General features: G+C 37.5%; 1 protein-coding gene across 1 annotated transcript; it reads left to right on the top strand.

The window, feature by feature from the left end:
* The first annotated feature begins 5275 nt into the window (after positions 1-5275).
* Positions 5276-16583, top strand: scara3 (scavenger receptor class A, member 3). The gene is made up of 7 exons (XM_081379387.1): positions 5276-5628; positions 10452-10487; positions 10815-10859; positions 11572-11691; positions 12941-13021; positions 13673-14716; positions 14962-16583. The coding sequence occupies exons 1-7, from the start codon at positions 5622-5624 to the stop codon at positions 15396-15398; spliced, it is 1770 nt and encodes a 589-aa protein (XP_081235513.1). The 5' UTR covers positions 5276-5621; the 3' UTR covers positions 15399-16583.
* Positions 16584-19909: the final 3326 nt, after the last annotated feature.

Genomic DNA, 19909 nt, shown 5'->3' with positions numbered 1-19909 from the left:
CATATACATATACATACACATATACACACACACACATATATACATACATACATACATACATACATATATATATATATACATTTATTTATTTATTTATATATACATATATATATATACAGTGAGGAAAATAAGTATTTGAACACCCTGCTATTTTGCAAGTTCTCCCACTTGGAAATCATGGAGGGGTCTGAAATTGAATCGTAGGTGCATGTCCACTGTGAGAGACATAATTTAAAAAAAAAAAATCCAGACATCACAATATATGATTTTTTAACTATTTATTTGTATGATACAGCTGCAAATAAGCATTTGAACACCTATCTATCAGCTAGAATTCTGACCCTCAAAGGGTTAGTCTCAAAGGGCAGTTAGTCTGCCTTTAAAATGTCCACCTCCACTCCATTTATTATCCTAAATTTGATGCACCTGTTTGAGGTCGTTAGCTGCATAAAGACACCTGTCCACCCCAAACAATCAGTAAGAATCCAACTACTAACAAGACCAAAAAGCTGTCCAAAGACACTAGAGACAAAATTGTACACCTCCACAAGGCTGAACATGTAAAAGAATATGTAAAAATCAAATGAATGAACTTAAGTCATGGGTCTTGGACATTGACTGAATACCTTGTGGTTTTAATTATGTGGCTCCATTTTCTTAGTGGCAACAGAACAGGCGTATTTCATTTGCATCCAGCAAATATGACCTGATCGCCGCCTTTAACCCCTGTCCTCTCAAATGGAGATCTCACCTCATAAACAATACCAGTGAGTGGTCCTCCTCTGTCAATATCACTCACAGCATGCTGTAAAGTATTAAACGTTCCACCCTATTTCTTGGCATATTAAATGCGATTGCACAGTGGTTTCATATCTATTGGCACGTTAACTTTGCCAGAACATTTTGTTTCTCCTGCCATTGGTTCAAGAAATTGCCTTTTCTATTTTTACCCCATTTTCAGTTTTTGTAACTTTTTTTTTGTCCAAAATTAGCAAAATGGAAATAGAGTAAATACATCATCAGTCATTCTCCCCAAACATGTTTTTGTCTTACCCTGATTCACTATGGTAAGCCTTTTATAAGTGTTTATATTTTAGGCCTGTCGGGATGGTTTTCGTGGAATATTGCATACATATGTCACTCGGCCGTGCGTGTCTCGTCATATCCGAAAAGAGAAAAGCTGCTCCGGCTACTTTGACGCAGGTGTGTTGTGAGAGTAGCATAGTTTAGATGTTATCACAAAGAGTGAGAAAGGCTTGGATCACTCTAAATCTCCAACCTTTAGGCAATCACCAGTTTTTCTTTGTTTTTTTAAAGCGGCAAACAGAGTCTGCTAGCAAAGAGAACGCAACCGAACTCGTAATAAAACAAGAATCAACATTGGCTTGGCTTTTCAGTGATGGCGAGAACTGAGGGATTTGATATGTTGTAAAAGATCTTGAGATGGCATATGCAATATGTACAAAATTCATTGCAAATCATTACCTATGAAGACCTAGGACACGCTGGAGAGACTATGTCTCCCGGCTGGCCTGGGAAGCCTCGGTGTCCCCCCGGAAGAGCTGGAGGAAGTGTCTAGGGAGAGGGAAGTCTGGGCATCTCTGCTTAGACTCCTGCCCCCGCGACCCGGCCCCGGATAAGCGGGAGAAGATGGATGGATCATTATCTTTAGCGAAAGATAATTTCGTTGTGGTTTTTGTAGCGCTAGAATTTATTTTCAAGGAAGTACCGTGTCTATTAATGGGTATAGCTACAGTAACGTCTTCAGCTAGTCAGCTTGAAATCCTTTCCATCTAAACTGGTTATATCGTTTAAGACTAATAGTGGATGTTTTATGAGCAGTAGAATAACCATATTAATCCGCACACTCACACAGAGCCGAAGCAATGTTGGACTGTTAGAGGGCCAAAAGTTACATAGTGTACCTTTTTATATAATTGAAATAATGGCAGAATTTTTATTTTTGGGTGAACTATTCCTTGTAACATTAGTTATGTCCTCTGGGTGGCAGTAACTCATATGAAAGTCCGAGACTGGGAAGGAAAGCATAGCTGTGGGGTCACAAGCAGAAAGGCTGCTTCCTATCAAATAAATGACAACAGTATCTTCATAAATATGCATAACAGATGAAGCGACATTATAGAAAAAAAATGGTATTCTTCCCCAGAACCGAACAGCTGTGCAAAATTTTGTTTACAAATTCTGAAGTCGTCTGAATCAGTTTGAAAGCATATTAAGTGCCAGATGGTTTTCACACTAGTCTATTAAACACTACTCTATTTGCTGGCATTATTTACGGTTTTGGCAAGCAGATCAAAGCTGGTGGTTTTGGAGTAATTTGATGCATGCTAACACTGCTTCACCCCATATGGAGGTACACAGTTAACAGCAGATCATCTGCTAAACCTCTCATCCACTTAAATATGTGTTGTTTTTTAGTTGCTTCTTAAAGGAGAACTCCGGTCAATTTTAACATTGAGCTCATTTTTTTGTACATTTGGAGTGCTGTCAATACAGAGAACAACGACAAAAATCGGTGTTGCCTACAGCGAGTTATTCTATTTTTAAAATTTGCACCCTGTTGACTTCAATGGGGCAAGTAATAAACCTGCTTTTAGCCTCTTAACATCCTTGATGTGTCATTACAAGTGCACAGAAAATGTGAGTGATTCCTTCAGAGTGATCACGAGTGAATCTGACTGCAGTAGATGTGAAAGAAATGTATAAAAATGATGTTATTTAAGCCAGCGCAAATACATGTGTTTACATCCCGTTTTCGGGTGAAGTCCAAAGTAGTCGATTGCCGAGTTCACGCGCATAGGTACTAAACCTATGCGCGTGAACTCGGCAATCGACTACTTTGGACTTCAACCGAAAAACAGGATGTAAACACAGGTATTACACATACATTTCACATACATTATACATTTCTTTCACATCTACTGCAGTCAGATTCACTCGTGTTCACTCTGAAGGAATCACTCACATTAGCTGTGCACTTGTAATGATACATCAAGGATGTTAAGAGGCTAAAAGCAGGTTTAGTACTTGCCCCATTGAAGTCAACAGGGTGCAAATTTTAAACATAGAATAACTCGGTGTAGGCAACACCGATTTTTGTCGTTGTTCTCTGTATTGACAGCACTCCAAATGTACAAAAAAATGAGCTCAATGTTAAAATTGACCGGAGTTCTCCTTTAATCCAACAGCTCAATAATATTTGACACTGGTGAAATTTGATATACCTTTAAGCCGTAACCATTACAATTGCACAACATCTTTAAATGCCATTGCATACTAGCTGTCAGCATGTCATTATTCTTTCCCCTGTAAAAACGTAATCAATCTCAGATAATTTATTGAAAGCACATTTGTTTTCACATCTGCACAAATATTAACAACAAAGCTAAAATAGTGAGCTATGAACACCATCCAAGTGAGAGCTTGCACTCAAGTTAAATGAGAAAAATCATACCCTTTTGATTAATTTAGTTTAGTCCAGTTCTTTATTTATAGAGCTGCTTTGCGAGTGTAATGGCTAAAAGGAATACTATCAAGTAAGTACTATATAGCCATAATATTACCATCATATTTTTTAGATGTCCCAAGGTTTAACAATGGTCGTCTTTAAACACCATGGTATGTGAAAATTTTCATGTTTATTTAGTACCATGGTACTACATTCTAATTACTTTAAGTGAAGGTAACTCTTCTTGTCAGACAGCACTTTTACTATCTTCTTTCTTTGTGTCTCATGTTTTTTCTTTCTCTTTTTCAACTTTTGTTCTGTTACTGTAGGTGATCACGGAACAATAACAGACAAATGATCTTGAGGTGGAGCTTGTTTTTGACTGAACACATGAGGATGATTTTTTTTTTTTTTTTTTTTTCAAATCCCAGCACCATGAATGGAATCCGTCATTGCAAAATGTTAATATGGGACACATAATTCCAGGAATCTCCTGTTCTAATTTGACCTTTCTGTCTTGATAACACCTTAACTGTATAATTCTGTGATGTAAATGCATTTGAGGCCATGCTTGACATTTCTTGACTTTTGGCTAATACATGATTAATGTCTTTTAGATGGTTTTAATTAATCCATTTTTTTAATACTAACAGGAACCATGAATCCCACATGCTTAATCAGAAACACAAGCCATCAAAGATATGTGTGTGTCTGGAGGAGAATAGCGTAAGGAGAATGGCGTACCGAAAAGAGGTAAAAGTCATGTGCCTTACAAAGGCATAGACCATAGATACCCAAATCGAATCACATTCTATGCAATGAATTACTTGTTGGTTTTTCAAATAAGATAATTAAAAATTACAAACACATGGTCTTAAAGCAATAGTTCACCCAAAATAATAGTTCACCTTCATTTGTTACAAAACTTTGTTTCTGCTGTGGAACAATATGTTTTGAAGAATGTTCATGCTGCTCTTTTTTATACATATAATGACTGTCAAAATCCAAAAAGTTCAATAAAAGTGGCCCATATGAATTGTGCGCTATATTCCAAATCTGAAGAAGCCATGCAATAGTTTGTGTAAGGAACGGACAGAAATATTGTTAATTACTGAAATCAGAAAACTTTCAACGGGCACAGTTTGACTTTAAAGTATTTAAATTAATAGCTTATTATTATATCAAAATGGAAAAAAACACACATACAATCAAGATAAATTGAAATAATTTTTCTTCCCCCCTCTATAACTATAGTTTTTATTGAAAATAATATATTTTTATTCACAATATCACAAAAATTAATTAATTTAATATATCAATAAATCCCGGTTTATGGGATTTACTAAGAATTTTGTCCATATAGATTTTCCAAACTTTTTTGTGAACCAAATTCTCATTTCCTTATTCCTTTGTATAAAGATACATGACTTGAATTAACTTCAAACTGAATGATAATATTGCTCAATAGAACAAAAATGGTATTTTAAGCATATATACACTGTAGTTGAGACAAATAGTATGAATCTGCACTTTTGCATTCATTAATAGCACAATGATATTTATTCTCTCCTCTCAACAACAAACTCTTGAAGAACAGCATGTCCCTTTTGGCAAACATAATTTGTAAATCTCCAATAACAAGAGGCCACAGAAGATAAAGGTGCCTGTTGCTCCAATACCAGACATTTGTTAACAATTAGGCCAGTGCTCAAGACTGACTCACTGAAGCACATGCACCGTGTCCCACCTCCTTTTCTCCTCCTTCTCCCTTCATCAACTCCCTCCCTTTCCCACACAGAAACAATCACTCCCTCTCTCCGGCATGTTTCCCAAAGCTGCACATGGTTACTGTCCAAGGTATTACTTTCCACTGGTTCTATAGCAAAGAGGAAGCATGTTATAGCGGGTTCCTCTTGACACACCAGCTGTTGGATGCTGTGCCCACAAGTGTCCTCGACATTGGATTAGTCTGCAGATTTAGTGACTTATTTCTTGTAAGCAAACCGGTATTCTTCTTGACTGATGCTCTGGAGTCTGATGAGTCTTTGAAATACATCCCAAGTTTGAACGTTCAGACAGGTGAAATATATTTGGTCTCAAGTCTCCACATTCGTCTTTGCCAAACTGACCTGGGGTGTTTTACAGAATCAACATGAAAGGTAAGCAATGTTTCTTTTTATTGATTCATACTTTGACTAATATGTTTTTTTTTTTTATTCATGTGAGAAATACTTGTAAATACTGGCTAACATGAGCGTGCTGACAGCACACATTCAAAACTGAAACTCCGAGGTTCTAGAGAAAGCAGGGAGCTGTTGATGTTGGATGGGAGTTTGTGGTTCTGTTATTTTGACCGCAAAATACATCATACCTTCACCACTCTCAGCTTGACACTATTTGCTATTGAATTTTCAGTTAGACTCATACCAATGGGGCAACATTTTAGATGCTGGTTTTATTCAACACAGAATAATATAATACCATTGGTTTTCATAAAAGGCAAGCGAGATCTTTTTGAAGGCAAGTGGAACATGTGGATCTGCATCCTTTGGTGGTAGGATCTTGAATTTATTGGAAACGTATCCAAAATGAAGATAAACATTTCTCTTTTTAATGCATAAACCAGACTCATGAAAGAGTATGGCTCCTAATGCATTCCTCATGCTGTGAGAGATGTGCGATTTTAAGTTCTTCATTCTTCAAGTGTGGGCAGCAGGTGTGGAGCCAGTGTTAACCGCACACGCATACATTCCCTTCAGCTGTTTTCCCAAGATCTGACCAATGAATCTATTTGTAATAGACAGAAAGGGGCAAGCAGGCTCTTCTTATTCTTAGTTACATCTGATTGAAGTGCATCAGATCTAATGAAACATATGCAGGTGTAAAAAGGGCCTGATGTAGAAGCACCTAACACTGGTTGTAAACCTAAAGTTGACATAAACTGTATTGTCTGGTTGATTGGAATGTTGTTCCAGGATCAACAAAGTTGTAGATCCAGGAACATATTGCACTTGGTGAAATCAGATTCTACATTAAAGGCACAATATGTCACTTTTTTGCTTTAAAAATAGCAAAAATCACTATATCTATGTTATATATATTTTTTAGTTGTGTACTTACATTATCCCGACTGTTTCCAACAACTTTCAAACCAGGAGAAATTTGTAATTTAATTCGAAGTGACGTCCCGTTTCTTTATTTCCGTTTTGTCGCCGTCAATAGCATCATATCCACGTTATCCCTGATTTCCGTTCGTGCTGCCATGGCAACCAGAGCTATGAACCAGAGCCCTCTAATAGTAACCAAAGCGACTGACGCGGACAAACTGTGTAGTTCGCAATGTCTATTTGCACGCTGTTGTTGTTTCGTTCAAACATTATGGACCATGGCAAGCAGACTTTGGATAAAAAAGGAGAACTAAAATGAGAATCAATATCAGCGCAGTGTTTTCAAGATGCCGAGAGCTCCCATAGACAGTATATAATCGAGAGCTCCACGTCTGAGACTTCGACCGCTCCTACATGTACTTTATTAAACAGTTAAGCACATTTACATAAAACTAATCAATGTTATATAGTTCAACAATGATAAAATGTCAGAATATGATCTGTATGTTATTCTAATGTTGATCTAGCTTACTGCTAGTCTCATACAGACAAACTAACACCTTACCGTCCTAACGCCTTTGTTATTGTAAATAGGTTAGCGACCCCTAGTGGCGAAAAATCCCATACTGTACGTTTAAAGACAAGAATCAAAGGATTTTTAAAGCCTAATGAGGTTGTCTTTAAGAAGCTGTAAAACATCCCAGAACATGTATTTTAATGTAATTAATGTGTGACTGTAAACATGCAGACATCTAAAGATGGGTGAGATTCACCTCCATTTTTTAACTCCTTTATTTTCATAAACTACAATATACAGTAAGAATGTTTTCAATTTTTCTTCATTGAACTTTATGGTTGAACTCTGCACATACTTTTTAAGCAGTTGTACGTCAAGTAGAAGTGTAGAGACACTTGTCTTTATTAGCTGTGGTTGGGTTTCTGTGGTTTAGAAAGACCCTGCCCTCTGCCTCTGCTTCCCATCTCAAGTTGCAGGCATTCCTGTCAGATGTTTTATACCCACTGCATTCATCTGGTCACATAATACCAGTATTACTGTATGTGTCCTGTGTTTTGGTGCTTTTCAGCAAAGTGAATCAATTCAAAGGCATGGGAACACTAGACAAACTCTTTAACCCACAGTTTTGAGATCATGTACACTATGCCAATTCGTTCTTTTGGACATCAAAGCTCCTGAAGTTACCCTTGAGAATGCCTCATAAAGTAGCTTTACATTGCAAGATTTGAAGGATTAGGAGAATCCTCAGACATCTTTGGCCTCTGTAGAAGGTGTTGAAGAGGTAAACCTCAAACTTTTGACATCGTGAAGTTCTGACATGAGATATCCTCTTAAGCCTTATCCAAAGAGTTCTCAACTCTTGAGTTGTATAAACATTTGTTGCCCTTTCTGTATTTGTGGAAAAGAGGATAGCTGAAAGGATGCCTCATAAGAAATTACATATTGTGAAGAAAAGACTAAATATTTTGACAACCATGTTTTGATGGAGTAAGTGAATCTTGGTGACCAAGTCTTTAGAATGGGCACTGACAATATATTATTATCTCAGATTAGTACATGCCACCATTGCAATTCATGTGCTTTTAATTATTCTCAGTGTTTCGAAGACCAAGAATGAAATTTCAGCCTGTAATGTTTGGTCAGGGCACAGATGTTGTTTTCATAGCTGGTTGTTAACATACTGTTAAACATCTGCCCAAGTGGACTGTTTTACTTGCGCTGTACACCTGAGATAACTGATGTTTTAAGATTTTATCCTTCAAATGCTACCTAAATTGTGTCCATACTAATGTTAAATGGATCATACTCTTTTACAGTGCACCATATCAGACAAGTTAAAATATCAATGTTCTAAGGTCAACAAATGCTGTTGATTTTGAGAGAAAACAGCAGACCTGGCCAGATTTTTTATTTTATTTTATTTTTTTAGTTCCATTTACTGTATTATATTGTTGCATAACATGCAAACTGAAGACTGCCTCCTTGTTTAAATTTTGTTTACATCACATAACTGTATTTAGAATTTTGACTGCCCACCCTTACCAAACACTGGCATGTTGCCCTTATGCTCTCAGACTTCTAACGAAATCTAGAAACTTTCCATTTCCTCCAGATCCTTGAATGACCCGTCAAGCTAATTAAATATCCTGCCTCTTTACATACTTCTCAAGTACTTGACCCTGCCATAGTGCTTTTCAATGGTTCTTTCCTTGTAAGCAATGTTTTCAAGGGGAATTCAGACATCCAGACCAGACTGGAGGCTCCCCTCCTTTTCCTCTGTACTGTTGGCAACACTCACGCTACCACAAGACCCAAGGTTGCGCCTTTTCCGAGCCACCGGTGTAGCCAGGATTGGTAGGGATATGTAAAGTCTCTCCACTTTCTCCCTCAACAAGCTTTTGCCTAGCACTCTGGCTCCGGTAGACCTGACCTCAGCGGCTTGAGTAGTAGGTATAAACAATCTCACCATGAGCTTAGCAGGTTTGGCATGCAAAGCATGGCTCCAAGACGTGCCTGAGGTTTGAAAAATACAGACCCAAGATTTTAAGCAAACAGAAAATGAAGCAGGTGCAAACTCCCTGAGACTGTGCTATTGAGGGATGTTGTTTTAAAAGTGCTTGCTGAACAATAGTGTCCGATACAGAAAAAACAGTTTGATGTTTAACAGCATTGGCAGTGGATGACTGGCATACCTCCAGTTCTCAGACTGGCACAACTCTGTTCTCAGGACCTTCAGTACCAACCCAGTGCTCTTCAGCTGCAAGGTATAGGGACGTTGAGTCATCATTCCTTTGTGTGGTTTGCTTCTAAACTTGTCAAACTTTTTTCACAAAGTGCTGCGTTTCTTCAGACAGTTGATGCCCAATTTTTCCCATTGTTTTTTAAGTAAACCCTGGTTTGTCTCCAGAAACCATGACTTTGCAACATGGTAGATTGCAACCTTACAACGCTTTTTGTTTCTGTTTGCTTTTTGTGTATTCCTTCTTCCCTTGGGATAGCAAGCTCTGTGGAAGATAGGTGGTCTTGTAGACCATAACACATTTCGATGTTTGTGCTCAAGTAGTATATAAAATGGAACAGGCTTAACAAGGTCTTCCCTCATGATTCAGTTTGAAAACTCCTTTTTATCTTTGTCCATTGTTGATAAAGCTTCTTGGATGTTCTGATGGCATATAGTCAAATTTTTCCTCACGTGAAGCACCTCATACAATGTTTTGGTTGGACTTCTCCAGGTAGTCATCAGCTAATTAGGTCACTAACCGTCATGGGTGGCTGAAATAAGCTTAGTCTGAATAACCCTCTGCTGACAATGCTTTTCCAGATGTTGTGCTGTATGCAATAACATTTATCCTTTTTTCTATTCATAGCTATGTCCTGCACCACACCTTCTTTATTTTTGTGGCATTTGGCCAGAACAGCAATGGTGTTTCCCACCCAAAGCCTGCAGCTCTTCGCCTTGGTGTTGCAGCCAAGAAATATTTCAATATTTATTCATTTCATTTTTTATAATATTTTTATATATAATTTATTTTTATTTTTTTTAATTCCACCCAGACGGAATAAATTCTCCAAAAGATCCCATCAGATTTAGTTAAAAAAAATACTTCCCTCACCAATTTTGTGTATTTGTGCTCATATAAGGCTCTTTCCAAAAGTGACCCCATATAGTACTAATCAGTCCAAGTTTTTGTCTTTTACTAGCAAGCAGACCTTATTGTTTTTCCACTCTTAGTTTGATTTATTGTTTCTGTTGAAAAAGCGAATGTGATCATCATTCTCCGAGATAAGTTTCAATCTATTGACCTTAATTTGCAAACACATACATCAACCCTGCTGCTTTTCCTCCCCTCTCTTGCAGATAGCTATTGTGGCTACGAGAACCAGCTTTTTAATGGTATGTGGAGACTTTCTCTTCTTTCAGTTTTATTTGGACCCTCTTGATATAGAGTTATAAGACCAAGTGTGTACTTAATCCCTGCAGTGGATCTAGTTGTCCTCTTATAATCTCCTGCAATTAAACTCTGAGACCTGACATTATGGAAATATGATGGTACAGTGTTTTGTACTGTGCAGGAGGTAGATGATGAGTCTCAAGAAGAACTGTGTTTGATTAGCCAATACGCTGAACGATGATTTAATAGGATTATGATTACATTCAAGTATGATGTTATAAATTGTAAAGCCGTGACTTATTCGTGTTTTGTGCAATTTCTCTTTGTAGAGGAGGACTTAACTGGAGAAGAAGAGGAAATTCCTCCCCTGAGAGGTTAGAAAAATCATCTTTCTTAAAGCGTATTGCTCTTCTTATTAATGAGGCATTACAGAGTACAAAAGATGGAGTTAGGAAAAAGGAGTTATACAGTAGTGTTTTTTTTTATGTTGCCTGAATGTCTGTAATCTCCACAAATATGACACTTTTTTTTTTCTATGGTCTGACTTATATAATACATTTTAAGTGTTTATATGTGAAGAGTTCAGATGCAAAAACCTCTAAATGCCATCTGAAATTTTCATCTAGAATGATCATTTTTATCAAGCTCGTATATTTAAGTTCAATAATTTCACTTAAATGGCAATTAATAGGTAATTTTCATTGCCATTTAAGTGAAATTACTGAACTTAAATATACAAGCTTCATAAAAATGATCATTCTAGGAGGAAATTTCAGATGGCATTTAGAGGTTTTTGCATCTGAACTCTTCATGTACATGTCGGCATTTATCCCCCTCTGTTTTGTTCGCGATTGATTTGTCCATCTGTTTTAAATGTTCAGTTCTTGACTACACTTAGGCTTTGAAAAGATTCATTTACCGAATTTGCAAGCTCAGTTGAATTATTAGTCACGTCCAATTTGAATAGAGTCTCTTTACTGTTTTTTTTTTTTATAACAGTTAGTATATAATGGTTCTAATAAATTTCAGATCTGACAGGAATACCAGGTTTCTTAATGAGAATGAGTGTCTTTTTTTTGTACACAGGAAGGGCAAGAGGAGGATGTATGAAATGTCAGCAGACACATTCTCTTCAGCTAGCTGTCAAAATGCTCTATGGCTTTTTAGCTTTGCTCATCATTGCAGTGGCCGTCTTGGCAACCCTTGGTAAGATTTCACGGCACTGCAACACTATCACTAATAATCCGTGTTTTCAACACAATCATTTTCTTGGTGAGGTGAACGATCAAAGTTGAAATGTAGATATAAAACTGGTTCTTTAATCAGAAATGGATCAAATTAATTTGAGGATTTCCACATGAAAAGACACACAGCTGGAATGGAGACAGATATGGGCCAGAGAAAAGGAATGCAGGAAACGCTGATTTTCATCCATCAGACACATGGTTACAGCATGTAGTGTGGGTTTTGATTCAGCATTATGCTCATAAAGTCAACAATCTCCAGATTTTATAGGAGCAGGCCAAAACCTTTCCCTGTGTGGAGCTTCACTCTAAATCTCACGTCATGTGTGATGTTATATGCCAGATCTGAATCTTTTGCCCCACTTACGAGCATGAAAGCATAACAAAAGTCAATAGTGAAATAACTGTGAATCATATACCTTCAAGACGTTTACACAAGTTTCTCCTAATAATATTATGACATACAACAACAAATCCATATTTAAAATGCAATGGGCCTCCAACAAGACCTTTGTGACAAGAACAAGTCATTGTCGCACTGACAGGATACTACCACATCAGGCCACAACATAGCTAAACTGTGGCAAAATAAATCAAGAAGAATGTTGTTTGGTTAAATATGATGACAAGATGATGGTTAATTTAAAGAAAAAAACAGGCCTAACTACAAGATATTTCAGAATGATGCCACACATCTGTTTCATATTGCTTTAACTCCTCAAAAATGTTGTTAAAGCAGTTATGCGTGTAATATGCATGCTATTATGTTAAAGAATGTTATGTAGGAAGTGAATCTGAAGTTTGCCCAAGACAAGTCAAATCAAGTAACTCAAGCATCCTGTTTAGTGACAAAAAGTAAGCAATGTCCTTTTAGCACTTTTTTAAAATACAGCAGGTGACATGGAGACATACAGCTGGAAAATAAATTACAACCACAAGCGAGGGTCCATTACACTTTACCAGTCCCCATAGTCCAAGATTAAGTCGTGGTGTGTGAAGAAAGCTTCAGAAAAGAATTTCAAACCTGTGTATTCTCTAAGGAAACTGAGATCACTTAAACTGTTCCAACATTCCAATATTATGCAATGTCACATTTTTTTATTAGAATTAGAAATTCCTATCAAAAATGTTTTTGCTAGCTTGTTTGATTGTTGTTCATCACTTAATTCTCTAAAATGACAGTTTTAATATCAATAAATTTGTCATGTCAGTCTTCAGGAGAGTTGACAACTTATCTGAAGAGGAATCATTTTATCACAAACACATTTCCAAAGTCCAGGAGAGTATAAAAGGTAAGAATTCTTGTTTTATGGTACATCAATTTTACCAAATGAACTGCTAGGCATTACAGTGTTATTATATGTTGTTTATATACTAGTATTGTTAATTTATGATTTTTATAATTTGATTTTTTTTAAATATATTTTCATTTTTCATTTAAATTTTAGTTTGTTTTAATAATTTTATAATGTGCTTTTGTCATTTTTATTAGTTTTTTATATTTCTACAAAACTTTGAAATTTTCATTTTTAGTAATTTTAGTACTTCAGTTTAAACTTGCCAAAAGCTTCATATTTAAGCTTAATTTTAATTACCAAAAACTATTTTAATAGTTTTTGTTTTAGTTAACGATAAAACACTGATCTACAACAGGAAAGTCAAACTGCAAAAAGAAAACCATGTTTTCACACAGTTGCTTCTGTTTAAAATAGGCTAGCTAGATTTATCTAATTTGTTTATCTAATCTCTCGGTTCACTTCCTGTGGTCGGTGAACCCCTCAGAGAGTAAAAACTCATGAGAAATCATTTATAACTGAAATAATGACCTAAGAAACAGCTGTGCACACAGAGAGCTCTGACTGTTAAAACACAATTGCATTTTCCTGCAGTGTATTTTTTTGTTAGCAATACAAGAGATTCATGGTTTGGTGGTTCTATTGTAGATATCAGCTCTGCAAACAACTATTCCAACTGCTTAGATGTTGCACAATTCCAAGAGGAGATTGCCAGACTGAAGAAGGAGTTTGAGGAGACCCAGAAGATGGTACTCGGTCAAAAGCAGCAGTTGGACCAGGCGATCCAGTCTCAGCAAAGCCTTACGCAATCCAGCAACAGAATGACGAGAGATCTCCAGACTTATGGAATCATCATTAAGCGTATAAACCAGTCTGTGGGCCAATACCTGGATCAGGTAACAGGCTGGCAGGTTGTCATTAATGAAACAGATCAAGGGATGAAAAACCTTATTGAGGATCAGTATGATTTGAAGGCCACAATGCAACAAGTCAACACCACTGTTGCTCTTAGTGCGTCGTGGATAGGTGCTCTTCAGAGGAAGGCCGAAGAGGAGACCTTGGTGCTTCAAAAAATAACAGCAGACTGGCAGAATTACAGCCGAGTTTTAAGTGCCCTGAAATCCAATGCCAGCGTAACCATGCAGACCGTGAGGGCCGTTCAAAGTGGCGTCTCTGCCACTCACCAGCGAATCAGCATGAGCTCAGAGATGGTGCATGACCTCACTCTGCAAGTCATGAACATTCAGATGCAACTGGACAACGTCTCGTCTTACATTGACGAACACGAGGAGAACATGCATGACCACCAGTACCACACGAAGTACTATGAAAACCGGACCGGGGAGCGATTTGTGACATTGGATGCAAGAATGAACTCCATTGAAATGGAGATCGACACAGTTTCTTCCAGCATCAATGCAACCGTCAGCCATGTTCAGAGCATGTACAAATATATCAACATAGAGAGTTCCTCTTGCCAATCCAGACTGGGCAGTCACACTGAAGATTTGCAGAACTTGAACAACACAGTCTTGCTGCTTCTTCACCTAGCCGACACTCTCAGAATGCAGTACATGATACTGAATGTGCGCCTCGATGCTGATGTGAGGAACCTATCATTGGTGATGGAGGAGATGAAGCTTGTAGACACCAGTCATGCAAAGCTGATCCAGAACTTCACTATTCTGAAAGGTTGTTATCTACTTGTAGTGTCCTGAATGGCCACTGTCCTGCAGAGTTTAACACCAACACTGATCAATACCTGAACACATTGATTAGCTTGTTTGGGGGCGTTTGATTAGAGTTGGGGGCTAAACTCTGCTGGACCAGTGATCCTCTAGGGCCAGATTTGAAGAGCCCTGCTGTAGTGTCTATAAAATAGCTTCACTTGCATGTTCTTGAAGAGTCTAAAGTCTTTTTTTCTGGATTCTTAATAGGTATGCCTGGTCCACCAGGTCCAAAGGGAAGCAGGGGAGAATCGGGAGCCAAAGGACCTCTGGGTGTATCGGGACTGAAAGGAGACAGGGGACTTGCAGGAAATCGTGGACCTCAAGGATTAAAGGGCGCTATGGGAATTAAGGGGGATCAAGGTGTGCAAGGAGTTTCTGGGATGAAAGGTGGGCCAGGACTTAAGGGAGAAAAAGGGTCTTTAGGGCAACCAGGGCCTCGTGCTGAAAAGGGACTGAAGGGTGATATGGGGGTTCCTGGGAAGGATGGAATTCCTGGCCCCAAAGGACCGCCAGGAATTCGGGGACAAGCTGGACTCCCAGGGGTACATGGACCTCAAGGACTGGTAGGAAAACAAGGCGCTGTAGGACCACCGGGGCCGCCTGGACCACCTGGACCACCAGGGGAGCCTGCTCAGAAGTCATGAACAGATAGACATACAACTTAAAAATAACCTAAATGGTGATACACTGACTGCCTTTCTGGATACAGTTATGATGTTTCTTGCAGTTGATGGTGGTAGACGTCAACTTGGAGATCTCTCTCTAAACAAGACGATGGTGGAGACTCTTTGGAATCTTAGACGCCCACATGCACATTCTCCAAAAATGGAGCTTGCTCTGAACAACAATACACTATGTATAGGCTTTCAACACACTTAGAAAAGAGCTCAAGCACAATTCTATACATGAGCCACTTCACCACAATCTTGCTTAACAATGGTTATAGAGCCAGGCTTCTATGAAACCATTAATTGTACTAGGTACTATCCAGTAGACTCAATAATTCGCCAGCATCAGCATTTGAAGACAGATAAACATTCGACAAATCATACTTTTGCTTTTTATGGAGTGTATGTATTAATACAGCAACATTTTCCATTTTGTATTTGCATCATAATACAGCAACATTTTCCATTTTGTATTTGCATCATAATCCCAGAACATTCAGAGCAGGTACTCTGAAACACGATTTTTATTATGAGTTCAAGTAAACCAAATATTTTCACTCATTAAAGGTAGCCTTGGTACAAATTTGATGAAACATTGTGCGAAAAGTAGTCAACTCATCATTTTACAGTTGCTGGCATTTCATGAACCTGCAAAAACCTTTACAGACATTGGAATTGAACAGTGCAACTTTAAGTTTTAATGTTCATATTGGTTGGATTTAACAATTTGTAAATATGGATAAGTTTAACAGGAGTAATTCTAAGCGTTGGTTAATGAGGACTCCATGATGTGTTGGCATACAATTTATTCCTCTTGCACAACAATAAAGGTTTATAAGAATGTAAATAAGAGGGGGGCATTTTTGTTTAGCATTTTCAACTTCACTAAGCAAGTAATGTACCATTTTCATTACTGCTTTTGTCATTTTATACTAAAATCATGAAACCAATAAGAGAAATGCCTTTTCATGATTCGCTATATCAACCCAGCAATTACACAATGTTTTTAACATTTCACAATGTTGCATTTTAAAAAAGGGCCAAAAACTCTATAATTAAAAAAAAGAAGAAAAAAAAGACTTGGATTTGAATGGCCAAAAGTGATCAGTACTAAACTGCAACTTTGTTTTATACAACCAAAATAAATCATTTTGGAAACATGGAATACCTAACTGGAAGTTTTCACTTTAAGTAAATGTAAAGCATCAAAATAATGTGTTTTTATTTCACATACAATATACTAAACTGCAGTATTTATGGGATGTTTTATTTAGGTGTTAAAACAACTTGTGCCAGCTGCATGGTGTTGCACATGGTGATGAGAAGCCTCTGTGATATCTGACTACTAGCAAGCTTAAACAGTTTCCACATGTGACAATAAATCATCATCATAACACAGTGAAAAGGTCAGCTCCATTTGATGGATTATTATATGGCTCATTTCGACAAAAAGAGCAAATCAAAAGCAAGTGCAAAGCTAAAATAAGATCTACATGATCAAAAGTCTGTCTTATCCCATCACTAATGTTAAAACGCGAAGTCTGATTAGCATGTCACTGAATGACCACTGTGTTTCATCTCTCGACGTACATTATTGCAATGAGTTGTTTTTTTATAGTTTAGTTTTACTATCTCTTATTATATCATGGCTAAGTTGTAATAAGGAAACAAACCATTAGCATTAGATGATTGACATTTGAATGTGGTGTTAGATCCCTAATTCCCTTTTGTTTCTTTAAGAAATATGTTTATTCCTCTATCCCATTATTTCTTTCTCAAGTTCAGTACTGTGCAAATTGATCTTCTGCCTTCATCTAATTTGCTGATTATGATATAACCAAACATTTCGATCCAGAAAACTAGGGTACCAAACAACTTTTCATAGGAAATTGATTCCTTGTGGGAATGACAACATAATAGTAACTGTGTGGGAACCAGCTGAATCGTTAAACCTCAATGGCAACAGCTAAGCTGAAAATATTCTAATGAGTTCCAGTGGAACTAGATTTTGGTTGCCTGTGTATTTTGTGATTTTGGCATGTAGAAAGAAGAGGGAGCCAAATAAATATTCAAGCAAGATGTCTACCCCTATAGGACCCTGCAATGATTGTAGGCAAGTGGATATGATGTCATGCTCTGGGGCATTTGAATATTGAATATGTTATAAATTATAAATAACAAATAATGATAAAACGTGAGTGATGCTTGCCAAACTCGGTGCCATGATGATATGGTATTTTGGGAAATAGTTGCTATTCTGAGTGTTTTAGTACATCGTCATGCAGTTGCAAAGGTACTATGTCTTATTGCTATGCACTTGGGTGTTTTAAAGCAGTTGCTTGGCCATTGCTATGTGATTTCAAAGCTGTTGTTATGTTGCTAGGGTTATCGGAGAGGTTGTTTGGGCATTGCTATGCAGTTATTAGTCTGTTCTGTGTGGTTATTTAGTCATTGCAGTTACAAGCTGTTCTGTTCTGTTCACTTATAAATTAAACATGTAAAACGTAGGCTACTTTCTACTCCATTTTCTGACAACTTGCTCAGTGGTCGTGCTGAAAGGTGAATTGCTACAACAGAAATTACGACATCTTGACAGACAGCTTTAGCGACCAATGATAAAGACCTTTCACCACGCCCCTACCTTTCGTCACGCCCATTTATACACGCTCTTGGAGGCGTATGAATCCCGTGAATCACGAGGCACGACAAAAAAAAATTAAAGTCCGCGTGAACGGGAAGTTGCAAACGACTTTTCTCCAGTGCTGTGACGTATTTCCCAGTGAAACTGAATATTGAACAGAGGGCAGGGTTTTACTCTAGCGCTCCTCCTCTCTATCTCTCGCTCATTACAGACTAACGATTTGAGGGGAGTGGTTAAGCGTTTCCCAACCCAAGTCCTCAAACCTACGTCATCAGAGAAGGGACGCCAGACCGGAAGTAAATTTTCAGACTTTGATTAAAGATTACGACGGCAAACAATTTTTTTCTGTGTTTTAACTTGCACGGATTAATTGTTCACCACAAGACTAGCAATATGCGCTAACAAAGTAAATAGGGTCAATTTTGATTTCAGTTGGACTTTAAAAGCTCAAAGATTTATAGAAACAAGCTAAAATGTCATATATATATATATATATATATTTATATATATTTATATATATATATATATATATGTGTGTGTGTGTGTGTGTGTATATAGTAGCCTATATATGTATGAAGAGTTCAGATGCAAAAGCCTCTAAGTGCCATCTGAAATTTTCTTCTAGAATGATCATTTTTATCAAGCTCGTATATTTAAGTTCAGTAATTTCACTTAAATGACAATTAATAGGTACTTTTCATTGCCATTTAAGTGAAATTGCCGCGCTGGAGAAAACAGTGATGTCGTCGTCCAGTTTAGTTCAGCTCTCATATAGGCCTAATGGTGTCAATGCCGGCAGATCAATAATATTGTTGAATATTAAGCATCCCCAACTAAGCAAGCCAAAAGCCAAAGGCAACAGTGGCAAGGAGTCAAAACTCCATAAGGTGACAGAATGGAGAGAAAAAAAAAAACCTTGCATGGGAGAAAACAGTCAGGGGCCCAGTTCTGTTGCTACAGGTACATTTTTCTAATGAGCTTGGGTTGTGAATGGAAGTTAATGAACCACCCAGTACACTAGGAAACAGCGTGCAGAATGTGTTGCGCATTCATGAGCTTAAGCTCTCTTGTGTGCTGTTGCCCAGAGTCTCTGCAGCTGGCCTGAAGGTTTAGGCCCCATCCACTATAATAGTGCACGACACTTCAAGGAAGTTTCCTCTTGCCAAAGAAAACATGATGATCTCAATAACAGGTCAGAGATTCTCACAAACCAAAACGTTACATAATTATTCAATGGCTAACAGCTCAGTATTCTAACTTTCCAAGACGTGTCCTTACACCATCCATCAAAGCTGCCAAACGTAATAACCCAGGCGAAGTAATAATGTTCAAAGTTTATATTAATCATCAAAACGCACTCAAATGCTATTTGAAACTTCTCTATTGTCAGAAACAGACCTCAAACTTCAAGCCAAATGAATTTTAGCCCAGTGTATCTTTAATAACTTTCATTAATGTGTTTGCAGATGTCCCAGTGTCAAACCCTGGCCTCCTCTGCTGCTCTACAGCAATGAAAACTGGATCGACACAATGACAGAATTCACTCAGGAAGTCATGGGCCGTGAGAAAAATCTGTCTACCTCTTCTGTCAAAAAGAGCGATATATGAAAACAATGTACAGTAGATACATATTTCTTGCGCTTTAAGTTTAAAATAGAAAAAAATGGAAAGCTAGAGGGTGTCATGTTTTCCCTCTCCTGAATAACACATGACTTGCCAGAGTAAACTGCGCCAGATGTTAAGCCACGGGCTGAGGCCAATTTCATTTTCTTTCATGCTGAATTCATTTCACGCAAGCATTTTCTCACTTAGATGTTTCATAAATTGTCTGTAGCAACAAAGGTAA

The sequence above is a fragment of the Scardinius erythrophthalmus genome, assembly GCF_964197995.2.
Source record: "Scardinius erythrophthalmus genome assembly, chromosome: 11".
In the NCBI taxonomy this organism is placed as follows: domain Eukaryota; kingdom Metazoa; phylum Chordata; class Actinopteri; order Cypriniformes; family Leuciscidae; genus Scardinius; species Scardinius erythrophthalmus.
The sequence above is the reverse complement of the archived record's forward strand: the minus strand, read 5'-3'. Positions and strand labels throughout refer to the sequence as shown.

Coding starts and splice junctions, on each gene's coding strand:
- scara3 (XM_081379387.1), top strand. Junction 11,692..12,940: donor GGCCGTCTTGGCAACCCTTG/GTAAGATTTCAC, acceptor TTGTCATGTCAG/TCTTCAGGAGAGTTGACAAC. Junction 13,022..13,672: donor AGTCCAGGAGAGTATAAAAG/GTAAGAATTCTT, acceptor GTTCTATTGTAG/ATATCAGCTCTGCAAACAAC.